General features: G+C 42.3%; 1 protein-coding gene across 2 annotated transcripts in view; it reads left to right on the forward strand.

Annotated features, from left to right (window-relative positions):
• The first annotated feature begins 2784 nt into the window (after positions 1 to 2784).
• Positions 2785 to 19857, forward strand: part of FRMPD4 (FERM and PDZ domain containing 4) — a 298663-nt gene continuing 281590 nt past the window's right edge. For both annotated transcript variants that reach the window (XM_027785446.2, XM_027785450.2), the window contains exon 1: positions 2785 to 3023. In XM_027785446.2, the coding sequence (XP_027641247.2) occupies positions 2983 to 3023 (41 nt within the window). In that variant the 5' untranslated portion in view covers positions 2785 to 2982. The remainder of the gene's footprint in view (positions 3024 to 19857) is intronic.

Consider the following 19857-nt stretch of genomic DNA (forward strand, 5'->3'; position numbering starts at 1 on the left):
ACTCTTCATTGCCTTTAACACTCTTTTAGCAGCATCCTCCTGCACGTGCTTTCACTTTTCTCAAATGTACTTTTTGAATAAGCTGAGTACAGCATTTCTAATCAGATCTTATGCTTTCTACTTTTCTATATATCTCTACTGGAAATACCTCAGTCAGTATATCTTAGGATCACATTTGTCTTTCCACCAAAAGACTCCGAAACCACAGAAATTCTAGTGACCCCTTAGAACTTCTCCACTTCTCTAGCTCTCACCACTATGCTTTAAGGCACCTTTATGTGCCTTGGAGCGTGAAGTGCTGTTGTGGTTTAACCTCAGCTGGTAACCAAGTGCCACGCAGCCACTTGCTCACTCCGCCCTCACCCAGAGGGATGGGGAGGAGAATCAGAAAGGAATGTAAAACTCGAGGGCTGAGATGAGAACAATTTAATAAGTAAAGCAAAAGCCACACACGCAAGCAAAGCAAAGCAAGGAATTCATTCACCACTTCCCGTGGGCAGGCAGGTGCTCAGCCATGCCCAGGAAAGCCGGGCTCCGTCATGTGTAACGGTTACTCGGGAAGACAAACACCATAATGCCAGATGCCCCCCCATTCCTTCTTCTTCCCCTAGTTTATATACTCAGCGTGATGCCGCATGGTATGGAATATCCCTTTGGCTGGTTAGGGTCAGCTGCCCTGGCTGTGTCCCCTCCCAACTTCCCATGCCCCTCCAGCTCTCTTGCTAGCAGGGTCCAAGGAACGGAAAAGTCCTTGACTTCGTATGAACAACACCCAGCAACAACCAAAACCATCAGTGTGCTATAACATTGTTCTCACACTAAATCTAAACCATGGCACTGCACTAGCTGCTAATAAGAAAATTAACTCTATTCCAGCTAAAACCAGGACAAGTGCTCAAGACAGGAACTTTGTTTGATATAAAACATATGTGTTTAATTTTATATATGGTATATCATTTTATCAGCTTTGGTTAGCTTTGTAGGATCTTGGCCTATCTCCTCAGTCTATAAATAAATAATGACAGGTTTATAAATAAATCAGTTTATAACCAGCTGAAACTGTGTTATCTTTGTAACTTTTACCAATCAATAGAGCACTGTGAATGACAGGCACAGGTTCTGCAGTTTTAAAAAATCTGGTATAACAAAAAATAAATATAGTTACATGTAAGAACCACATAAATATTTTGATGCACTAGCATAAAATACTTCATATGGCATTTGAGGATATGCCCAAACCATTTACATCCATGGTAGGCCAGCGAGTGTTTTTTGGCTGGCAGTTCAATGTTCTCCCAGTGTAAATAGATGATCAATCATTCTTTGTTGTTATTGTTTTAAAGAATACTTTGAAACCCAATTCACAGTGAGTGTTTGCACTGCCTGTTCTTTTTGTTCTCTTATCAATACAAGTTTTAATATTTAAAAAGTGCATTTTTTTCCCATCTGGCTGCTGGCTCCTGCATGCTGGGCTCTACTATTCTTTCTGAAGTTCTTTGCTGGTGAGAGAGCGCAGGTGTAAGCCTGCAGAAGAGACCGAAACTCTATAAAGGCAGGAAGTAAAGAGCATATCAATCTATTCAGCGAACAAAACCACAAATAAAAACACTGAGGTGGAGAAAATTCATTCCTATGCTGAGAATTATTGTTTTGCAGTGTAAAGCTTGCGTGAAGATGAATTTGAATTTCACCTGCCTTCCTGTCCTGCTCCCTCATGGGAAGCTTATGGATAGCTAAACTCCAGGGTCTCTTTTGAAGCCTGATGCAGGACAGAAGTGTAAGGCAGCGTGTCTCTACTGTTCTGGTGTCAGGACATCGGGACGTATAATTTTTCCACTAAGACATGGTAAGAAGAACGCTTGATTTGAATTACATTGCCACGAAGCAGCCTTGCCGTGCTCCTGTCGCAGTGAGGGCTCCATTCTTCCAAGCCTCTCCTCTGGCTCCTCTGGCACGGGTGGAGGGCTCACGGGATGGTGACACAGCCAGGCTGATGGTTTCAGCCCGGCTGCCTGCCAGTGGTCCACCGTCGGTGAGCACCCAGCGTGCGGGCTGAAGGCCAGCAGATCCTTCCCCACCTGAGGGAGGACGGAGCAGTGCGATCGCTGAGGGGCGATCACCGGCGGGGGGAAGCGGGCTCCCGGCTCTCCGCAGTTCTCGATCTGGAGGGCTGCGCTCTCCTGCCAAGCGCGGGGTGCTGCTCCCCGACCGGGGAGGAGCCGCCTCCCACCCGCCGGCGCTGCCCTTCCCCTCTCCCTCAGGCGTGCCCCCCGCTGCTCCGGGGGAAGCGCCGGGGTGCCGAGAGGGGGCACCGCCGCAAGCCCCGGCCCCCTGCCCCGGGAAGCCCTGCGGGGAGCCCCGCGGCGGCGGGCGGCCAGGCCCCTCGGCCCGGCCCGCTCACGGCGGCCGCAGCGCCGCCTCGGGCTGGAGCCAGCGGGCGGCGCTCGCCCGGGCCGGCGCCGCCTGCGCCCTCCGCTCCCCCACAGGAGGGGGAGATATTGCCGGCGAGAGGAGAAACTCACCCTTCCACACCCTCCACCTCCCTCAGCGCCCCCCGCCCTCCTCCTCTGGGGATACCGCAAACAGGCAGCGGGCGGCGGAGCGCCGCCGCCTCGCCCTCAGCCTCCCGGTGCGCGGCGCGGCGGGGAGCCGGGCTGAGGGCAGCCCTCCTGCGGGCAGCCGCCGGCGCCCTGCCCGCTCCCTGAGTTACCCCGGGGAGGGGGCAAGGCAGGCAGAGAGCGGGGAGGGGGGGGGGGAGCAGAGGGGGAGGGCTGCGCACAGATGAATGCTGCTCCTGCGAGATGCTGCACGCCCAGCTCCCTGCCGGAGGGGGGTAGCAGCCTCTGCCTCCGCCGGCTCCTGCCTTCGCCAGGGCTGTTGCTGCCGCTGGACGCAACCTTCTCCTGACATGGAGCTGCTGCTGCTGCCGCCGCCGCTGCTGGAGTGAGTGAGTGTGACGGGCAGAGCTAGCCGGCTGCATGGATGGATGTGTTTAGCTTTGTGAAGATTGGGAAGCTCTCCGGGTAGGTGTTTGCAGCTGCTCCGCGACCTGCGGGCGTCCCGCGGCAGCGGGCGCTGCCCCTGCCCGGCGGGGGCGGGAAGGGGTGAGGGGCTGCCCGGCGGGGGGGGGGGGGGGGGGCTGCCCGGCGGGGGGAGCGCCCGCGCCGCGCTCAACTTCCCTGGCAGCGGGGCTCGGGCTGGGGGCGGGGGGGGCGCCCGCTGCCCCTGGCACCTGCCGGGCCGCGCCGGTGGCTCCGCGCGGGATGGGGCGCTGCCCTCTCCCTTCCTTAAGGGACAACGAACGCGTCCCGCGGCGGGCGCTCCTGGCCGGTACGGCCGCGGTGGGGCGAGAGCCGTGCCCGCCTTGAAACGCCGGCGTGAAGGGGCGAGCGGAGCGGTCCTGAGAATGCCACAGCGGCGACGGTAGCCGGAACCGGGGCGGCGGGGGTGGGTGGGTAGGTGGGTGGCGGTGGTCGCGCCGCCTCCGCGGGCGAGGTGAGGGTAGCGGTGACCTGCCGGGGGAGGGGGGAACTTCTACGGGAGCGGGCACCGCCTGGCCTGGCCGCGCCGCCGGGAAGGGGCTCGCCCGGCCCCTCCGCCCCGCTCCGCTCCCGCGGTACCCGCCGCCCCGGACACGCCGGCGCCTCCAGGAGCGATATTTTTAGCGAAGCGGTGAAATCATCGCCAGATCCGAGCGCTGCCCCTCTGCTGCTTCCCACGATGATGGGTGCTGGGGCGCGAGGGGATCTGGCGCCTCTTACCCCTCGCTCGTGAGGCACGTACTTCTGGTTGCTTGAATGAGTGGTTGGTTAGGATCGGTTTTCTTTTTTTTTTATTTTTTTATTCGTTTCCCAAATAAATCTTCCTTTTGATGGCCTCGGAGTTGTGGTCTGTATCTGTAGACTGTTGCGTTCACAGCTAGTGGCCAGGCCCGAAGCTGCATGGATGGATCAAGAAGCACAACGGCCACTGGTAGAACCTTCTCACCGTAGTTAAACCTAATTGGAGGTAGCCCTGCTCGGTGACGGGGGAAATTGTGCTTTATCTCAAAGACGCAGTATAAAAGTACTTGAGCCGCAGGATTTTCTCAGGGTTCTGGTGCAGATAATCTCCTAAAGGATTTTGCTTTGATCACAGCAACTAGGAGTGTTTTGAATTCTTATGCTACAGTGGTTCCTACACCATTTTTACCGTATCATTTTCTGGTTGCAAGGCACGTATGAGGTTGAAATTGGACGTTGTGCAAAAGGGAGAAAGGCCTTGTTAAGGAAATACAAAAGGTAGCTTGCTCCAGTGACGCTCAGGTAGGGAGCTTGTCAGAATGACAGATGGTCTTTAAAAAACAAATATTGCGTGGCTGGAAGTTACAGAGTGTGCCACAGGTGCAGGCGTAGCCTTTATCCCCCAAAATTCCCACCGTTACACCTGGCTGTGATTACAGCTCTGCTGGTGGCGATGCCAGCGCAGAACAGCTGCTATCATTCAAGCACATCATTGTCTCATCCTGCTCACAGCAATTTCACACGGTGTGACGGCTACAACACTAGCAGCTCACTCTCCTTTCCTTGGGTCATGTTACTGGCTGATACCGCTAGAGCTACAGCAGCAGTAACTACAGTGGAAACTTTGAGGAGAAGGAAAATATGCTCATGTAGATAAGGAACAGGTCACGTAGTATGATATTTATTTCCAGGTAATTGAATTGCTTCACCTTTTCTGTTTGTTTAGGGACAGTGTTTTAGGAAAAGCTCCCAGATCTTCATGTCACTCTTGAGACAGAATCAAAGGGAGAGAAAGGGATATGCTGCTTCAAATGTTATTAGCTCGGGTAGATGGCAGTTTATATATATATATATATTTTTTTTTTTTATATGTATGTATAGGAAGCTTCAGTCTCTGTTGGTATGTATGAAATCTGTACCTTTCTGCATACTTGAAGACACAGCTGTTGCCAGTGCTGAGATTTGTATTTAAGTAAAGGCAGATCATAGTATTTTTCCTGAAGAACCTGAAAGTTCCTTCTGAAATGAAATCCCAAGTTTTGAAGCTTGTAACTGGCTTTGCTTGATTCAAGGATATGGAGTACTTGGGACCGAGTTCATCTTTTGTAGATTGCAGTAAATCATACCTGTACTGAGCTACTCTTTTTGTTTCTAATTTTTTGGTTGTTAAAAGACCTAATAGTTTACACAGGGCTTGACTTTACTTGCTGTTTCCTAGGCAACAGCCAGGTATCTGTTCCAATTTTATGAGAGCTTCATGAAGCAGACAGGTTCCAGTGTAAACCCCATTTTTAATCCCTCTGTGCATTTGGGTTGAAAAACTAGTTTGCCTGAAAATACTGGTTCTTTCTTTGCTGTTAGAAGGAAGGCCTTTCTGATGGAAAGAAGCGAGATGGTAAACAGCATTTAACTGCTCGTGTGGTCTTGCAGGCAGATTACCTACAGAAAGTAGTTTTGAACTTGGCTGGTGCTGAACTTTTTTATGACCTTCAGCATCTTTTTTTTTTTTTTTTTTTTTTTAGTTTTATTTTGTTGTGCATACAGATTTTCTCTTTTTAGGTTGCCGGTCAGCTTTTACAGTTATAGTTTGCAGCCTTGATTCAGCAGGCAGTGGCATGAATAAGCTGTGTTATACATGGCCACTTGAAGAGATACTTCTTAAAGTCAGGGTATAGTTTTAATAGATATGAGAATTTAGATTTTGGCTTGATCAATTAATGTATAAGAGCTTTTATCTAGAATAAGCTTAAAATGGGTTATAAACTCTTTGAAGGTGGCTACTGGATATAAAATTTTACATAGCATACATAAAACCTTATTATGTTTTAATTATCTGTGCAGGTTTTTTCATGTGGTACCTGTGCATGTAGGGTCTTTTAGAGACTCATACTTTGCAATTGCTTCAACAGTCATCCACAGTTGCTAGGTGAGTAGGGAATATAGGCATAATCTGGAAAAGTGATGTGTGCAGAAATGGAAAAGAATGCCAAGCTGGTTTTGTGACAAATGTGACCATTGGTAATTTTTTCTTTTCTTGCCTGTGCAGTCTGTCATGCTGTGTACTGTGCATCAAATATAGATGCTTCATAGTAGAGTTTCTGTTGATTTCTAAAGATTGGAGATGTTCATCTGACACTGAAAACAAAAATATCATGTAGAAATATTAATCTCACTTTCACTGACATAGCCTCTCTCCCACCTCCTTTTTGGAAATTCACCAATCTAGTAACGGTCTGGAATAATTGTTTTGGTATAAACCTTGTGGCATCATTCTCTAAAGAAAAAAACAACAACAAAACCCAAACCCTTTTCTTGTAATGAATTTCAAAGCATAGGTAGTGATTGACAAACCTTGTTAGATCAGTACTCTGATGTGGAGCTGTACAAGGCAGGTGAATATTTCTGTAGTGTGGGCTGCATAAACATGTATAGTGTGGTAGTATCTGTAATTCGGGAGAGAGGATTAGTAGGATAGATAAGGTACACGTAGAAATTGCCAGATTAGGTTGCATCAGAAGTCTGTCTTGCCTGTTATTCTCTCTTAATTACTTTTAGCAGTTGCTTGGGGAAAGACTAGAATGAGCACAGGTATGGAGTGGTGATTCTTTAGGTATCAGTAGTGGAGGAATGATGGTGCTGCTGTGCTGAATATGAAATGGAGTGCTTTCAGATCAAAGTAAATCTGAGTAAAGGGCACAGCATCGTTTCTAATTGGTACTGAGCAGATGAACTGTAAAACAATAGGTCAGGATAGTGGACAGAGGTTAGCAAGGGTTTAAGCCTGTATTCGTAGAAAATATTTTTATTTAGAAAATCAGTTTATTGGGAATGGCTGTTTTCATGATGTCTGCAGAGGTCTGTTCTATTTCAGAGCTTTCATAGCAGGGTCTAAAACTTTCATATGGAAAGATGGGTGTCTGGATACCACCTGAATGTGACTGAGTGACCCTCCAGAGTTGGGGGGCATAGCTCCTGTGCCTCTGCTACTGTTTGTAGCTCTGCCAAATAACACACAGTAACTTAGAAAATAACAAGATGTCCACATGAGTGGCCATCAGTCTCTAAGATGTGGTGATATTGTAAAGCTAGGTTGGACTCTCTGTCACACAGTTACCTTTGTGGGAGAAGTTCTGACTCATGTGAGCCATTTGTCACCAGAAAGGAATGCTCCCAAAACTAGGGCTGCAGGAAGGGGTAAGAAAGTAGACACCTGCACTACCTCATTGTGGCTGTTAAAAGTGTAATTTATGGGGAGTTAACCCTGTGTGACAAACAGGAGTATACCAAGACTTGGACCCATCCTTAACAGTGATGCTCATTTGTGGTGCATGGTAGGTAAATTTATCATACATGGATCTTTACTTTTCTGCTTAAGTTTTGCATTGCCACCCATTATTGTTGAGTTTAAATTTATTCCATTAAAAATTGGATATAAATAACCATATCCCTACTGTACCCCTTGGAATCAGCTTTAAAACAACAACAAAAGAATCTCATAACCCTTCGAACTCCTCTTTTCAGAGAGCACTCAAATGCAACTTCTTTTCCTGTGATGCTACACCTGAAGCTGGGTTTCTCACTGTGGAGAAGCTTCTTATAAAGTCCTTTTTTATTGGGGTGGATGAACCTCACATTCTCATCTGCTGTGCTTATCATTATGTAGCTAAGCATCTGTAATCAGGTAGATTGACTTGGTACCTGCACGGACTTTTGGGCTTTTGGGTTCTTACTACTTGTAAAAGTGAAGCAAGTATAAACAGACTCTCAGAGTCTTACATTTATTGTCTTGTTTTTTTAGTGTTTGTAGCCCTGTGCTTGGTCCTGTTCTCTGTGGCATGAGAGGTGTCTTCTGAATGTCTTTAGATGTTCTGCCAAACTGCTGTGAAAGGTCCTCTCCTAGATCTGACTTAAATTCTAACAAACCAGAACCTGTGTTTGTAGAATATGAATACTAGGTTCTGTTCTTTACAGGGAATAAGGTTGCTTGGCTTGGCTTCATGGTTTAGTTATTTTTATGTGATCAAGCGGATGTAAGTTTTCAGATTTAATGTTCTGAGATTAGTCAGTCTGTTGTTTGATTGGGTTTTTTGTTTTGGGTTTGGTTTTTTTTTTTGTTTGTTTTTTTTAGGAATTTAAGAGGATTTTAGGATGCTTATCTCTTCTGTTTATCCGAATAGCATCTTTCTTTATCTGTGATTTTCCTTGTCATGTTTTTATTGTGCTGTGATGTTTAAAAAGGCACCTTAATGGAGAGACAATTAAAAATGTACTTAAGTTACTGATGCTATTATACATATGATTTTTGGAACAAGTTTTATGAGTGCTTTTTGAAATGACAGTATCATAGCTTGTAAGTTACTTTCAGTGTTTACAAAAGACTGTGTCAGTAAGAAAGCCTATGATTATCCTTTTTATACTCAAAGGAGGTAATTTAATTCTAAAAAGGATTTTATTGTACTGGATGATAATTCAAATAACTGAATTCATTTCACCTTTTTTTTCTGGAGGACTGCATTAATTTAGTGAAATATTTGTCTATTCTTATTAATAGAAAAGCTTTACCTTATATTTTTATCTGTTTTGTTAGCTGACAAATGCTTTAATATCTGTGATGTTAGTAATGTTGGATGTGATAATGGCTTCAGCAGTTTAAAGATTTATGAAAACCACTCCTCGTATTATGAACTGCTGTAAACTTGTCAAGTGGTCAATGAATGATGATGCAACTCTGCTAGATATGTATGTTCTCTAAATACTGTTTGCCTAGTGATACAGTGCTTAAAAGATGTAACCAGAAGTAACCTTGTCTCTGGAAATTTTTGAGAAAGCGAAGAAATGAAAACCAAACACCTCAAGCAATGCTTTTCTTTCCCCATCTTCTGCTAGTTACTAAAGAAGATGGATTGAGAACTTTGAAAGTGGATGTTTTGATTTAAGAACAATCAGAGCATGTGCAGATCAGTATAATATTTTCATTTTTAGGAAGACTGGTCTTCCATTTAGTTTTGTTTTTCTTCTTGAGAACTTCAATCTGTGATGTCAATTCCTTAGTGACATGGTTGAATCAAGAATGTTGGGATAGTTTCTTTTATTGCAACTTGCACCAGTGCTCTTGTGTGTGCATGTTTAAGTCAATCTGTTAATATTGTCATATGGTTTGAAAAGGTAGAAAAGGTTGGGTCTTTTCTTTCCTCTTTATTCACTGGTATCAGGAAGAGCCCGAGGTGTGTTATAGGGTGTTTTTTTTGTTTAGTTTTTGTGGGGAGTTTTGTGGTTTTTCGTGTGTGTTTGTTTTTTTTTTTTCCAAAGCTTGCTTATCTTTTCAGTCAGACAGATTCATATGGGTAACTGGAGCTAGAAATGCTAAGTACTCAAGGACTCAAAACCCTCCCTGACCTAAATCAGGGTGTGATGGTGTTGGAAGTCTCTACCAGTATTCATTTAGTATGGAGTCTATAGAAACTCCCTTTAACAAGTTGATTATTTGCTATACAAGCAGAAAAATATTTTCATTAGTTTTAATAACCAACTAAGAAGAACCGAAAAAAAAAATTTCTGAGTAAGAACTCTGAAGAAGCAGAATGAGTGTGGTGGTGGGTAATGCAAAGCTGCATCCTATTAAATAATTTTCACTGGTGACTTAAAATAGGAGAAGGGTGTGATAAAAAACTGCTCAGTAACTTTTAAGCAAAGACACTTGTGAGTTTTATTGCTTGGACAAAAATAACTTCCTTTGATGGTAAGGAAAACACTTGCTGCTTGACTTGGGTATTTTCACAACTGTTTTAAGAGTTAATAGTTTATCATGGTTTAACCCCAGGTGGCAACTAACCACCACACAGCCTCTCACTCACTCCTGTCCACTGGGATGGGGGGAAAAGAACTGGAAGCATAACAATGAGAAAACTCATAGGTTGAGATAGAACAGTTTAATAATTGAAATAAAATAATAAATTGTAATGAAAGGGAAAATAATAGAGAGAGAGCAATAAACCCCAAGAAAGACAAGTGATGCAAATGAAAACAGTTGCTGACCACCAGCTGACTGATGTCCAGCTAGTGCCTGAGCAGTGGCTCCTGGTCATCCTCCCCCCCCTAGTTTTATTGCAGAGCATGACATCAGATGGTATGGAATATCCCTTTGGGCAGTTGGGGTCAGCTGTCCCAGCTGTGCTCCATCCTGACTTCTTGTGCACCCCCAGCCTGCTCACTAGTGGGGTGCAGTGAGAAGCAGAAAAGCCCTTGGCTCTGTGTAAGCACTGCTCAGCAATAACTAACACATCCTCGTGTAATCAACAGTTTCCAGCACAAATCCAAACATAGCCCCATAACAGCTACTATGAAGAAAATTAACTTTACCCCAGCCAAAACTAGCACATAGATGAAACACTTCCTTTTTCAAAGTATTCTATTATAAAAGCATTGTCAGTGGGTACTGAATGCAAGCTTTTTCATTTTAATTGTTACAAAATGATGAGGGGAATTGCCAAGTATCAGTTTTAGCTTTGGGAGTTTGGGAAGATAAGGTTCTGGAGAACGGGTGGCTATCTTGCAAGATTTTGTGAACACACACACAAAAGATTTATACAGAGAATAGAAAAAAGGCGGTGAAGACAAAGTAGGAATATTTGTGTGCTAAAGTCAGGTGCTGAGAATAAATCTTTTTATGATCTAGTTCTTGATAGAGTTTATTTTGGGATTCTGCTTGAAATCTTTGAAATTTAAGGGAAAGAAACTTGGGATATTAGAATATGTATTTTTTAAAAAAAAAGATATCTGTAGATACAGAGTATGTGCGTGTGTATTAATGAGAACTATGTAGTGATTTTCATTAACAATCAAAAAGGCCAAGAAAGTGTCCATCCTGTTCTTGAGAATTTATTTCTGTATATATACTTCTTTTGTTTGTTTTGGGGAGGTGGGGTAGAGAAGACATAATTGTTGAAAATAACCTTGTTTAGGAAGTCAATATAAAATCAGTATTTGTAAAATTTTGTAGTACTGATTGTATCCTGTTTAGGATGAAGATTTTTCAGAGGTTTTTGCATGATATATTTTTTTATTGTTCAGCTGAACTGTTGGCCTTTCTCCTGTAAGTCCTTACACATTCATATAAAATTATGCAGCCCATAAGCAAGGTAAGCAAAACCTTATAGATTTTGCAGTTTCACTGTTTGTTTTTAATCTTGAATTTGTGATTTACATTACTTGGGATTTGGCCGTACTCATGTTTAGAGAGCAAAATGCCCATTATCCTGTGGCAGTAAATGCTGCCAGAAGCACAGTTACACCGGCCATGTAGAACAAGCTAGGCATGTGTCACAAGTCTGAGCTGTGTGTATTTTACTTGTGCTCTGTGTTTGGCTGAAACAGAACAGTAGAGAACTGGAGAAGAAATCTGGAAATAGCTTGTGTCTAAGATTAGTAGAGTCAGGATGCTTCATGTTTACCTGAATGCCCGAACAATAGCATTGAACTGTGGCTTGCTCTAAATGGGGCTAGCACAAGCCTGATTTTCTTGAAGCATCTATGACAGTTACCTTAAGAGAGTGGAGATTGCATTTGCACAGAAAAGCCGGCCCAATGGTGGTTAAGTTCAAATTTCACTTTCCGTGTGATGTTAGGCCTTCATCCCACAAAAAATGGGATGTTGCTATAGCACTACCTTTAAGGCCTTGCCTACTCTAGAAAGAAGTGGGCTGTTCATTTAACACTGCACTACATAGCAGGTTGTGCAACTTCAGTACCAAAAAGACAAGTGTTGCTCGTTTTGACTATACGATGTGACTAATCAAATCAAAATGTAGTTGATGTGTTCAAGTAGAAATGATCAAAATTCACGTTTTTTTACTGACATTAGGTTATGGTTCATATGAAAATCATAATTTAATGGCATCTGCTTTTCTTGATTTTTTTTTTTTTTTTTAATTGTTGAAAGCTTTAGATGATATTAACCAAAATGTTAATTTTTGTCTTTGGGGAAAAAAAAGTTTCCAGGGAGAGGCAGTTAGTTTTCTCATGAAGTTGGCTATCTGCCTCGGTTTTTACCTTGCATTATGTATTGAATGTTACCTGTCATGTTTACAAGGGGTGCATTCTCCTCTGCCAGGACATACAGTAAAGAAGGACAGAGAACTGTGCACAGGGAGTGATCAGTCCTTGACTATTCTGCTTTGAGGGCAGGGTGAGTAAGGGCTACAGAGTGTAATAGGGGAGGAGTGACAGAGGTAGGAAGAGAGAAGAAATTGGAGTAAGAAAGCTAATGTTGTATTCAATGAGGGCTTATTTGCTGTGAGTGAATTGAAGTAGTAGTTCAAGACTAGTGGAACTTTATGTGAAGATGAACTTGCATTGTTGCCTGGGTAGGAGTTTATTTGCTTCATAAGGCTGGTTGAATAAATTGGTTGGATGTGCTGTTATCTGTGTGACTGCTATTTGAAAACAGGAAGAATTCACTCCAGCATTGCAACAGATTTTTTTTTTTCCTAAGGTCTTGAGTTTCTTCTTGAAACTCTTTCTTTCTCCATGGGGTTTCTGGTGGCTGAGTTTGAACTCGCTCAACATATGAAATAATGAGGTGATCCCTGTCTCCCTGTGTATCTGCTGTTTAAAATACATTGTATTCAGGATGGTTGGTTTTCTCAGGGTGAAGCTCATCCCCTGTACCTAGTGATTGGTGAGCCCTTTGACTATTTTTTTCTTTCCCCTCTCAAGTGCAGATGACTGCAAAATCTATAGTAATTGGGGAACATGCTTATGTTTTATTGTGGTTTAAAAAAAAAATCCCCCAAACCAGGAAGCATTTGGGTTTTTTTCATTGATATGGGGAAGAATTAGGAGTTGGCCCTGGCACTCTGAAGCACTTTGAGGGAGCACATCTGGAATATGGTCAACCTGATGTAGCTGTTGATGGAAGGTGTCCTTACAAGACTGTTGGGTCTGACCTCTGCTTTCTTCTAGTCCTCACCCCCCATCCCCCGTTACTCCCTGCAGCCGTTCATATACATCTTATACCATAGTGAGTTACTTCAGGGACAAAAACCACTAGAAAACTGGTTTTGGAATGTTTCTTTTCTGCTAGTTTCAGTACCTAAACTGGCCTGGCAGAAGTCATCACAGTGTGCTGTCTTGGGCAGCGAGGTGGAAGGGGAGAAGTGGGGCTTTGGCATCTGCTCAGCTCTGTTATGTTGCACCGCATCTGGTGGTGGGAGCTGCTGTGGGAGACTGTGGAGTCATTCAGTTGCCTCTAGGAACTGAGAAGTGGGGAGGCTATGTGAGAACCCCACACCTGAGTGAATTTGGGGAGAGGAAGGTATCCTGGAAAAGATGTGTTGGAAGGGGGAGAAGCTGTTTCAGCCCCTCTGAAATTCCTCAGGTCTTTCTTGGCCCCTCTGGCTTCCCTGTCTCTACCTTCTTCTTCCTTCAGAGCCTGTTCTGCTGCCTTTGAGGGACTTGGCTTTGCCTGGGTGCTTGCAAAACCACGTGCAGGTTCTGAATGCTAAAGGCAGCTTTTGTGTATAGTGTACATCCTGGTGTATCCAGGCATTCTGCCCCTGCTCCCATGCCATACAGTCTAAAGAAATGGCTTCCTATGGGTGTGAATTGTTTTTAAAAATAGATTTTTCTTCATCTTTACCTTATGAGGCAGGAGAGGAGAGTGGTTGTCCAAGGGATTAATTTTCATTGCTTGTAGAAGATGAACTGTCCAGGACAAATGAGAGGTGGTTTATTTTTTTTTTATTTTTTAAATAATGAACGTGTGTTCATTCATATAGCCTTTCCATGCACATGATTTCCAGATTCTAGAAGCTGTCTGAAGAAAAGAAAGGTTTCTTTTCAAATGCTCTATTTCTGAACTTGGAAAGAACATCTTGCAGAAGCTAGTGTAGTATGTCTGTGCTGCTTCTGAAACCACAGAAAATAATTGGAGGGTATTAATGGCTTGCTTTTCAAATGCTCTTCATTTCTAAGCTGGAAATGGAAGTTTTATAGGTGCATTAATTAGCCTGAATTTTTAATTCAGCTTCGAACAATGTGGCTTTCTCTTTTATAACACAAGCCGGGAGTAAATGTCAAGAAATTTCCATATGGTGATTTTTTTTTTTTTCAGTTCCTGCCGTATCTTCTGTCATTCTTTATATGCATATGGAACTTCAGCAGCTCCTTCCTTGTCTATCACTTTGATACTTTGCAATGTTTACCTATCAACTCTTACCACATCATTGAAAATGTGGGCTAAAGAAGGTGTGGTTAAGGGGCTTTTGAAGGATACATCTAAAGTATCACTCTAAAAAAACCCACAGGAAATTATTCCATTGAAAAACTTAAATTAAGAACTACTCAATCTATTGGCTTGGTGTGTTGGGTTTTTTTAATTTTTTTTTTATTGTATAAAAACATACTATATCAAGGGAAGTACTGTCAGGATGCACATCTGAAAATTATATAATTTTTCTTCTTTTCTTCTAGGTGGCTCACATCATGCATTTGGATGACTAATATGTAGTGTGTTTCAAAGAAGACTGCTTTATAAGCAATATTCTTGGAATATGAACAGTGGAATACAAGCCTGTTTTGCTTTAGTTGACATGCTTGGATAAAAATACTTCCAATATCTTTATTTTTCATGCTGAATATACTGGATATTTGGTACTGAAAACCAAGTGTGGTTTTTTTCCAAGCAAAAACCTGATGATTACTCTTCTCTTTTGATGACTTTAGCAGACATTAAGGTACAGTGACAGGTCTTGTTTTGAAGGCGGTATTCCAAAAAGGTAGTGGAAGGGGCAATGTGGAAAGCTGTCAGATTCTGTGCTCCTGCAAAGTGTTTCTGTACTTGCTCTATTAGATTAAAGTTGTCTAAGGTGCCTGTGTGTTCTACCCATCGCAGTGATTGTTTAATAGATTTAATAGTCACCTGCTATGTAAAGGGTAAGGGCGGAACCTTCAGTCATCCAGGTGTCAGTGCAAGCTTCATCCTTCATCTCAACAAGAGTACTTAATATTTATTAATTAATTAATTAATAATAATATTATTATTAAGCAGAATATTTATTAATTAAGTACTATTAAGCAGAATGTTTATTTGCTTTTTGTTGTGTTTTCTAAAGCTCATCTTGACCTCATAGTGTTCTGTGGCCTTGAAACGAATAGACAAGTGTATGCTTGTGGAAGTGTTTCCCTTTCATGTGTGTTCATTAGCTACTCATGTCAGAGTTCATCCCATTTTCTCATGTTACATGCTACTTCTCGGAAAGAGAAATTCTGTTTTCATGTTAAATTTTAAAATGTTTCTTTCATAGGACAAGATAAAGCAGTATCAGTTTGAAATATTTTTTTAAATGGTTCATAGTTCACTGCTGCAATGGGCAGCTTTCTAATTAGTGGACACAATACCTATCCTACTGGGCATTACCTCAAAATAGCTGAAACTTATTTTAGCTACATAAAATATTACTGGATCAACATGCATTTATGAAGCTGTAATGATAACAACTGACACTTGCTCTATCCAGTGTTCAAAATACTCTTTTTTTTTCTTCTCATCTCTAAAAGTAGTGGTAAGCAGAAAAAAGTGTGTCTCTTAATTTCTGTAGTATGGTCCTCCCTGCCATCTGAGCCCCAAATCGGTTTTCTACTCGACTAGCTGTCTCATGCTAGATACACACACACTTTCATGATAAGCACTTCATGCTGACTCACGAATTGTCATGATTTTTTGGCAGTATTGGCAGTGGCGTGTGTGCATCTGTGGGTACTCTGACCACAAAAAGACACCTTCTTGCACCAGATTTTTTGGTATTAATTGGTCGAGTATTCTGGCTTTCGAAGGTGTCGGGGGGCAGGGGGGGAAAAAGGTGGTTTGTGCTTTCTCTTATACTTTTGTCAGGGAAAAGCAATTTTGAGCATTAGACAGCAAATTTGCTGTTGGTTCTGCCTTTAGTGTTTAGTGACAGGAGGGCTTAAAGTGTGTGTAGTGTTATGTGAAATGATAAGGAAACTTTACTCTTGTTTTCCTGTGATCTTTGCAAAAGTTTGGTAAGAGCATGGCTACTTTGTTTTTCAAATACACACAGCTGTTTCATTCCCTCTTCACTTGCTCATTTTTCACTTTGTGAACTGAATGCAGTGGATTTTTTGTCCCCTTCCAGCCAAACTGGCTGGAACTAAAAGTTCCCTTAGAACTTAAACGTGGTGTATTGTGTGGTGTGGTTGTATTTTTTTTTTTTTATTTTTTTTTTCCAGCCAAACTGTATTCACAGAGCATAGACCCAGTAACCCTGTGTACAGTGTCTCTTTACTCACAAAGTAAATAACAATGTTACCTGAATCACAGCCAGAACTTTCTTTGCAGGCTTAATAGTTGCTCTGATTTCATCCAGTAGGATCTGCCTGTCCCAGATGCTGGTTCTCTTTCTCTAGGCAGCCACAGCTGGCCCCAAGTACCCCGAGGGGAGTTAATGAAGTACCTTCAGCGCAGTGCTGCAGTAGCTACTGCTGTCAGGTTGGTGGAGGGAAGCAAACCTGCTGTATATTTTTAGGTCTGATTCCCTGTGCTGATGGAGTGCTTCTGAATGTGACGGTTCCCAGGCTTGGCAGACTCTTCAGCTGGGGATGTAAAATCAGCATTACTTTTCTGGATGATATGATCTACTCTCCAAACTGGCCGGCTTAGTCCAGCAACTGTTTTGAATAATTTGTTGAGTAACTGGCATTAATAATGACAAAGGAATTGCATGTTTGGCAGTATAGGGATGTGTAAATGCACCAATGCACACGCGTTCCCACTCAGCTTACTGTGCAGTTCCTATAAAATATGTAAAGAGAGTTTACTATTTGAGTCATTTGAGAGGCAAAGACCATGTCTTTCCATTCTTAAGTTAGACTTCCGTAACTCATGCTTGTTGTGTTGAAAGTTATGGTTCTTCCACAGTAAAAGAAAAAAACCAACAAAACTAATTCATCTCTGCACTAAGGCATTTTTACAGTTTAGTGCATGGTGACTTGTGTAGTATTTTTTGACATTTATCAACACACATAGAAAACACAAACACTCAGACAGTGATAACCATGGTGGTCAACTGGATGGAAAATTTACCTCTGTAATCATCAGGCATTGACTCTGCCTGGGCTCAATGTAAAGACCAGATCACAGAATTAATTTGTCACCATGGTAGAACGTGGGAGAGAATTGTTATTCTAGAAGAAGCCACTAGTTCTGATTACCTACTTGTTATGTGTTTCTTTTGATGTCTTTATCATGGGGTGGGGGAAACAATCAAAGACTTTTTTTCTATTTTATTTTCCTCTGTGTGTTTGTCATCTGATTGTCTCTAAGCTAATGAATGCTGGCTTGCAAATGAGCATGCCAAAGCATCAGCTAGTTTTGAAATTTAAGGCCACCTTTGACATTACATTTTACCAGCTAGGTATTGGGCCTTAAGAATTTTCTAAAGGACACCCTGTTTCCACATGTAATTGTCTTAAAACATGCTTTTCTAGTGTACAATTAAAAATACTTGCACATACTGAAATTAAAAATACACCTTTTACCTTTTGGTTTTAAAACTGTCAGCTTTCCTCTGTCCCATGTCCTTGTAGTGATTCTGATTGACTGCAGTGGTGCTTGGTGGTGACAGAGGAGCGGATCACCTTGCAGTCTGCTCAGCTTGCTTCTGGATTTATCCAAGAGCTGCTCCCTTGGATGGGAACTGCATAGAAATGCATTTGCTGAGACTGTTTAGTGTGACATGTCTGTTAGTAATTTGGAAGGAACCTTTCATGCATGTTGCGGCCTTCATGCGTGTTGCTGCGTTATAACTTCTTAATCAGTTGCAGAATAAACTCTTGTATTTTCCTGTGTTACTTGTGGAAAAACCTGTCAGCATTCAGTGGCAGCACTTAAAAAAAGTGTTCTGTTCATCCCCTAGGTAAGGAATGGACTTGGCAGTATATTTTGAAGAATTACTTTGCTTCCATGGTAATGGTGACTATATTATAAGATCCAGTGAGATAATCCACTCTTACCTGGAACATTGAGCTTAGTTTCAAGTACTGTTTAAAAAAAAGCCAAACAAACCAACCAAATCTGGAGCAAAGGAAAAACTTCCGCATGTGGCTGAATTATAATATCTGGGCACTGATGAAAAGAAGGAAACTTTCTTAGAGATATATAAACCGAAATTTTAAGGTGAAATAAAGTGTTGTATTTTATTTTTACCCTTTTTTCATTAAAAACTTTGGACCTCCAGAACCTTTGTTTAAAAAAAAAAGGGGGGGGTGAGGGGGGAGCAAAACAGACCTAAGAAAGATAGGTTTTACAGGACAGCGTATCCAACAAAAATGAACCCCTGTTTAGTAGTTGTGTTCTTTGCAAGCCTTGGATACCCTCAAGAGTCAAGTCCTTCTGGAACTTTATAGTTTGATCTAGCATAAAATGTGTTAGTATATATATTTTTTTCAGCATGTAATTTAACATCTGGGTGATGAAATTAGGCAAAAAGCTTGAAAGGTCAATCTACTACAGGTTTCAGCTATGTTTGGCCTTAATATGAATGTGTGCATGTGGTGTGATGAGGAAAATCTTTAACCACTTGCACTTCTGCAAGTGTTTGTGACTGTAACATGTTACTATCACATAGAAAACATAAGTCTTACAGCTGTCATATGCTTCATTGGGAAAAGTGTCTTCTCATCCGTTTTCCACAGGCTGCAGTGTGTAACACTTAATTCTTAATATAAACTGTAATTTTGAAAGGTATACAGACTGTAGCAGTCTGTATATGTTTTTAAAAAACAAAACTGAATTTCATCACTTTTTCACTCAGAGAGGATAAACAGTAAATAAAGTGTTGAGAATCTGGAAGACATGCTGTTGGTCGGCTGATCAGTGTTGGTAAATTGTGTTACGATGACTTATGTTTAGATTTCTCCAGGATTTTTTCAGTAGCTTAAATGTTCGTTTATCTACAAGAACTGCAAGATAAATCAAAAAAACCATGGATGCTGAGTAAGCCGCCTGTGCTGGAGTGTCCCTACATTTGCTATTTGGTGTGTAAAAGTAAGCTGCTGTTACCCAGTTTCACGTGTGTTAACTTGACTTCTGAGTGAGTTTATAAGCACCGTTTCTGGAGTTGGCTACAGACCATGCAGAATCATTTGCTTTTGAACAAATCTTTCTAGAAACTAAAATGTCTGTATGCCAAACAAGATTTGGTAGGTGGTGAGGCAAGTGTGCCTCACCTAGAGGGACTCTAGAGCCCATTTGCTGTGATGTGATGTCTTCTAAAATTTTGGTGACCTCCTAAGCTTCAGAAGAGTCAAGTAACTTTGTCATCACAAAAAAGCATCTTTAAGTATGAGAATTTACACCACGTTCCTGAGGCTATTGATTGTTCCAGATGAGTTCATGTTGGCTAATGCAGAATACCAGATGTCCCTCATGAGCAGATCTGGGAAAACATTTGGCGGTAGCTAGTAGAAAATATTATCAGGCACAGTGGTGTTGCAGAGTTTCTGTCTTTCTTTGGAGTTTGTGCATTTCATATTCCCTCTAAAGGCTGGAGGTCTAAGCCAACATCTGTTGCTTCTGACTACCAGTTGTTAGGATATTCCAGAGAGATAGAATTTAGTTGCAAATACAGGAATGAAAATGGGGCTGTGAAGAATGCAATGTCTCACTGTTAAGTGGTTGTGATTAGCTGGGGCACTTGCCTTGGAAAGGTACTCCTTGGTTTCCAGCCCCTTTTCCTGGGTTTAGCCATGGCTTTTATTCTCTTGCATTCTAACAGTCAGAGCAGAGATAGGGCTTAGGGCTTCCAACAACCAGCAGCTTCTGCAGCTTCTCTCCACACTG

This window comes from Falco peregrinus, chromosome 4 (assembly GCF_023634155.1).
Source record: "Falco peregrinus isolate bFalPer1 chromosome 4, bFalPer1.pri, whole genome shotgun sequence".
NCBI classification, from domain to species: Eukaryota; Metazoa; Chordata; class Aves; order Falconiformes; family Falconidae; genus Falco; species Falco peregrinus.